Source organism: Hipposideros armiger, unplaced genomic scaffold (assembly GCF_001890085.2).
Source record: "Hipposideros armiger isolate ML-2016 unplaced genomic scaffold, ASM189008v1 scaffold_1335, whole genome shotgun sequence".
Classification (NCBI taxonomy): domain Eukaryota; kingdom Metazoa; phylum Chordata; class Mammalia; order Chiroptera; family Hipposideridae; genus Hipposideros; species Hipposideros armiger.
Window position 1 is genome coordinate 58,888 of NW_017732685.1, and position 5,583 is coordinate 64,470.

General features: G+C 44.4%; 1 protein-coding gene across 3 annotated transcripts in view; it reads right to left on the reverse strand.

The window, feature by feature from the left end:
• The window catches only part of CBFA2T2 (CBFA2/RUNX1 partner transcriptional co-repressor 2), a 159,901-nt gene that overhangs the window by 14,890 nt on the left and 139,428 nt on the right, over window positions 1-5,583 (reverse strand). For all 3 annotated transcript variants that reach the window (XM_019633519.1, XM_019633517.1, XM_019633520.1), the window contains exon 9: window positions 2,980-3,048. In XM_019633519.1, the coding sequence (XP_019489064.1) occupies window positions 2,980-3,048 (69 nt within the window). The remainder of the gene's footprint in view (window positions 1-2,979; window positions 3,049-5,583) is intronic.

A 5,583-nucleotide genomic window follows, 5' to 3' on the forward strand; every position in this document is an offset into this window, starting at 1 on the left:
GCCCTCTACAGCTAAGATGGTGAACAACAGCTTGACCTGGAGCTGGACTGCTGTGAAGCTGCAGTGGGCTGCCGTGAGCTACTGGGAGTGGCTGGCAGCCAGCGTGAGCAGCCATCCAACGGCCAGCGAGTGACTGCCTCACCTGAGAAGAATGCAATGATCACAATACCAAAATGGGCCAGTGAAGCGACATTCTCCACAACTAGACTGAAGAACAAAAGGAGAGCAACTTGTCTGTTCCCCTTCCCTGATTTCCCAGCGCTGTTCCCCTCCCCCAATTCCCCAATAAAATCTTTAAAAAGAAAACTAGAGTTTCAGAGGCTATTGTAATCAAAGGCCATGTAGATACAACAAATAAATGGATCAGAAATGGAGGACTAATGGTATTATGGTTATGTTAGAGAACGTTCTAGTTCTTAGGAAAAAACAGAATGAAGCATTTAAGGATAAGTATCATGATGGAGACAGAAGTCTTCAGTGTAGGATGATGAGCTAGTCAATTCTTTAGGTTTCTGTGTTTTTTATAATGAGCCATGCAGTTTTAATGAAAAATGGTACTTATCTCATGAGGTTGCTGAGAATTAAATGATAATGTACATAAATGAATGGTTATCGACTCTGGGAGTCCAGGTTCCATCTCAGACCAATTATTGGGTTGTCAGAAAAGTCATGATGTATTTTCTCTGTTTTTTGTTGCAAAAATGCGTCATGACTTTTCCGACAACTCAATAAATCAGAAACCTAAGGTGGGGCCAGGGCATCAGGATTTTTCCTCAAGTCCCCAGGTGGGTTCTAAGGGGCATCCAGGGTTAACAGCCAAAGTCAAGTGCCTGGTTTAGTACCCAGTGTTCATGTCTAAGATCTTCCACAACATACAAGGAGATTCACTTCTCTATAGGTCATATAGATTTTCTATTGTAACAATGGTAAAGTCTCTTTTAAAACTGATTTTTGCTCCAGCTTGAGTTTTCAGTTGCAGGCCCTATCAATTGACTAGCCAATTCAGTAGGAAAGAATTTCATTCTTTTAACCCCCACCGCCATCACTCCACAGAGAGATTCACAATTCCTTCCCCTTCCATTCCCCCAAATAGACATATACTCAAATTGTTACATCAATAGTCATCATTTACAGTACAGCTGAGTCATGTGGTTCAGTCCATGAATCTTTTCATCTTTCAGAACAAGTTTTTTCTTAGAGTTAATTGCCTTGTTTATTCATATGCTAAATTTCTTATGTAATTATTTCTAATTCAATCTCAATGTCTCTTCTTATTGTGTAAATGTTTTACAAATTTCATTTTCTTGAAGAAATCTCCAGCAAGCTTCTGGGCTATTTTAGTCTGAAATGGCTGCTTTCTAGCCTGGCTGTACCACCCCCACCCCACTCCGAGGGATTCCCTTCCATTCTCTTTTTTGAGTTGGTTCCTGTTTCATCAGTTCCAACTCTTTCACCTTCTGGTTTATTTCCCTGTATTGGGGGGTATATCTTCCACCACAATAAAGGGTAGATGGGAGGTGCATTTTTCGAAAAATTGCGGGTTGTTAATCTAACAATTGTTTTGGTTGAGTATAGAATTCTAAGTTAAAGTAACTTTGCTTCAGCTTTGTCTTCTTTCTTTTTCATTTTATTTTTTTTTAAGATTTTTATTGGGGAATTAGGGGATGGGAACAGCGCTGGGGAATTGTGGAAGGGGAACAGACAAGTTGCTGTCCTTTTGTTCTTCAGTCTAGTTGTGGAGGACGTTGCTTCACNCAGACAAGTTGCTGTCGTTTTGTTCTTCAGTCTAGTTGTGGAGGACGTTGCTTCACTGGCCCATGTTGGTATTATCATTGTGCTCTTCCCGGGCGAGGCAGATCAGTCGCCGGCCTCTGGACGGCCGCTCACGGCGGCTCTTGGCAGCTCACACCGGCTGCTGGTCATTCACGCTGGCTGCCAGCCACACGTGGTAGCTTATGGCAGCCCACCGCAGCTGGGGCTGCAGCCTACGCCATTGCCGGTGACTCATGGCAGTCCAACTCCAGGTCGAGCTGTTGTTCACCATCTGAGCTGCAGAGGGCAGTGTCACCGGCCCCATGTGGGATCCGAACTGGGGCTCTGCTGCTCAGAGCTGGCGTCCCAAGTCAGCTCTTAACCAACGCACCACTCGGCCGGCCCTAGAGCATGTGCTCTTAATAACAAGGCTGCTGGTTTGACTCCCACATGGGATGGTGGCTACGCCCACCCGCAACTAAGATTGTAACGCAGCACCTTGAGCTTAGAGGACATGAGCTGCCGACGGGCAGCCAGATGGTGACTGGCGCCCTCCACAATGAAGACTTAAGAACAAGAACTTGGCTGGTCCCCTTCCCCAATTCCCCAATTAAAAAAATAATAATAAAATTAAAATAAAAAAAAAAAAGAAGAAAAGGTGGCTAGTATTTGAATAAGGGAAATATTAAGGATGTGAGGTTAGTTTCATTCCCTATCTTACTACTATCTTACTACAACAGGCAGTTCCACCCTCCTTTATTCTTGTAGAAATTGAGGCCTACCAAGAACAGTCTTGACAAAGCTAGGGACAGTGACAGTGAAAAGAACAGAGGGCTGCTCCACGAGCAGAATGAACACAACGTGGTGGCACCTGAACACAGTGTGTGTATTCTAGTGAAGAGAAAAGGCAGAAAATGAATTAAGCTATATGCCCCCATAGAGAGCATGTAAATAGGAAAGGAAGAATTGGTTACTTCATGCTTCAATGTGATCCAATACAGGGGTGTGAAAAGGGACCTGGATGGACTGTAAGGAATCACTCCAAATTCTTCACCTACAAAGTAACATAAGAGGCAGTCTAGATGTGTGGGAAAGCTGGCGGGGGAGGTAGGAGCCTAGAGCCCTATGAGGAGGATGTGAGGAGAAAACCACCTTCCCCCCAAATACATGCTCCATGCTGGCACAAATTAGTGAGTACATGCAACCTATTGGTAGACAGACACATACCAGTTTTTTTCCAAAACTCCACAGGTACATATCCTGTTGCTGGTCTACTGTTGAATTCCCGCTGAGAATCTACAAAAAAAGGACGAGTAGCATAAGGTGAGAAGCTACCTGCAATCAGCATGAAAAATTTATCAGACCTGTCATTCACCTCTTAGGAAGACTCAAACATATATGTTCATTTAGTGCAAAAAAACCTCTAAGGGATAAAAATCACATTATAAAACAGTACATTTAATTTTTACTTTTTTTTTTAAAGATTTTTATTGGGGAATTGGGGGGATGGGAACAGTGCTGGGGAATTGGGGGAAGGGGAACAGACAAGTTGCTGTCCTTTTGTTCTTCAGTCTAGTTGTGGAGGACGTTGCTTCACTGGCCCAAGTTGGCACCATCATTGCGCTCTTCCCGGGCGAGGCAGATCAGTTGCCTGCTTCTGGACGGCCGCTCACGGCAGCTGCTGGCCGCTCACGCTGGCTGCTGGCTACACACGGTAGCTTATGGCAGCCCACTGCAGCAGGGGCTGCAGCCTATGCCATCGCCGGCGACTCACGGCAGCCCAGCTCCAGGTTGAGCTGTTGTTCAGCATCTTAGCTGTAGAGGGCAGTGTCACTGGTCCTCATATGTGGGATCTGAACCGGGGCCCTCTGGTGTCCCAAGCCAGGTCTTAACCAACGTGCCACTTGGCTGGCCCTAAGATAAAATATTTTTAAAGAAATAGTTTCATTGCTTTAAAAAGTGTGAAAACTAATTAAGGTAATTTGGGTTTTTAAAAAAATGAGTCAGTGCCAGCAGACTCCTTCATTTCCTAATGCTTTGTTGAGCCCAATCTGAAAAGTAGATTTTATGTTCTGAATACTCACCAACCCACAATGCAAAGAGAAATCGGGGCAACAGCCAGTGTGGCAGGGAGGCCGGCCTGGCATGAAACATTCACCAGAGGAGCTTTATAAAATGGTCAGTCCTCATGAGAATGCTGCCAACTGGTCTTGGGTAGTGAGGGAAACTCCCCCGTTTCAAGAGCTGTCGCACAGAGAACCTACTTCTACATCCTCCTGAAGCTATGAGGGGATGAGTTCTTTATTAATCCTGTAAAATATATATGGAACTTACCAATTTAAAGTGTATAACTAGTACATTCACAATGTTGTACATCCACCGTCACCATCTAGGTCCAGTACTTTATCATCACCCTGAAAGGGAACCCCATACATTGAACATTTTGTTAGTATTACTACTTTCTGTGACACGGGGCTCTCTAAGGAATGTCACCGTCACTGCCAATAATAAGAAAGCTGAAGGGCTCTCTTCACCACGGTGAGGTTCCTGAGTCATGTGGCCATCTGCAAACACCTAGCAACTCAAGTATGAGATTTGGAGCACAAGAGGCAAAGCAAAACAAGCTAAGGAGAAGGTAGTGGGTCAAGTTTCACTGAGTCTTAAATAAGGAAAAGGGATGTGAGTGTGCAGATAAGCCCTTACTGATGTTAAATGACAAAAGAAACACTTGTTTACTTGTGGAGATGTGGGGAAGTCCTTGATCAAGCATCAATAAGCCCTTGGTCATATCCTGTGTGGATCTGCCCAGTCCTCAGTATTTATTCTGACAGATGTAAACGGTGAGATGCACCTGACCCTAGACTTCTCAGCTTATTCAGGAAATGCCTGGGCGCTGAGAAATTTTCATACTGTCAGAAGTCAGCATCACTGTTTTTATATCTCTAACCCAGAAGGAGACAGGAGTCAGGATTTTCAGCTGGTTCACTAAGAAAACTAGAGTTTTTTGGGCCGGCCAAGTGGCACGTTGGTTAAGAGCTGGCTTGGGACGCCAGCTCTGAGCAGCAGGGTCCCGGTTCGGATCCCATATTAGGGCCAGTGACGCTGCGCCCTCTACAGCTAAGATGGTGAACAACAGCTTGACCTGGAGCTGGACTGCTGTGAAGCTGCAGTGGGCTGCCGTGAGCTACTGGGAGTGGCTGGCAGCCAGCGTGAGCAGCCATCCAACGGCCAGCGAGTGACTGCCTCACCTGAGAAGAATGCAATGATCACAATACCAAAATGGGCCAGTGAAGCGACATTCTCCACAACTAGACTGAAGAACAAAAGGAGAGCAACTTGTCTGTTCCCCTTCCCTGATTTCCCAGCGCTGTTCCCCTCCCCCAATTCCCCAATAAAATCTTTAAAAAGAAAACTAGAGTTTCAGAGGCTATTGTAATCAAAGGCCATGTAGATACAACAAATAAATGGATCAGAAATGGAGGACTAATGGTATTATGGTTATGTTAGAGAACGTTCTAGTTCTTAGGAAAAAACAGAATGAAGCATTTAAGGATAAGTATCATGATGGAGACAGAAGTCTTCAGTGTAGGATGATGAGCTAGTCAATTCTTTAGGTTTCTGTGTTTTTTATAATGAGCCATGCAGTTTTAATGAAAAATGGTACTTATCTCATGAGGTTGCTGAGAATTAAATGATAATGTACATAAATGAATGGTTATCGACTCTGGGAGTCCAGGTTCCATCTCAGACCAATTATTGGGTTGTCAGAAAAGTCATGATGTATTTTCTCTGTTTTTTGTTGCAAAAATGCGTCATGACTTTTCCGACAAC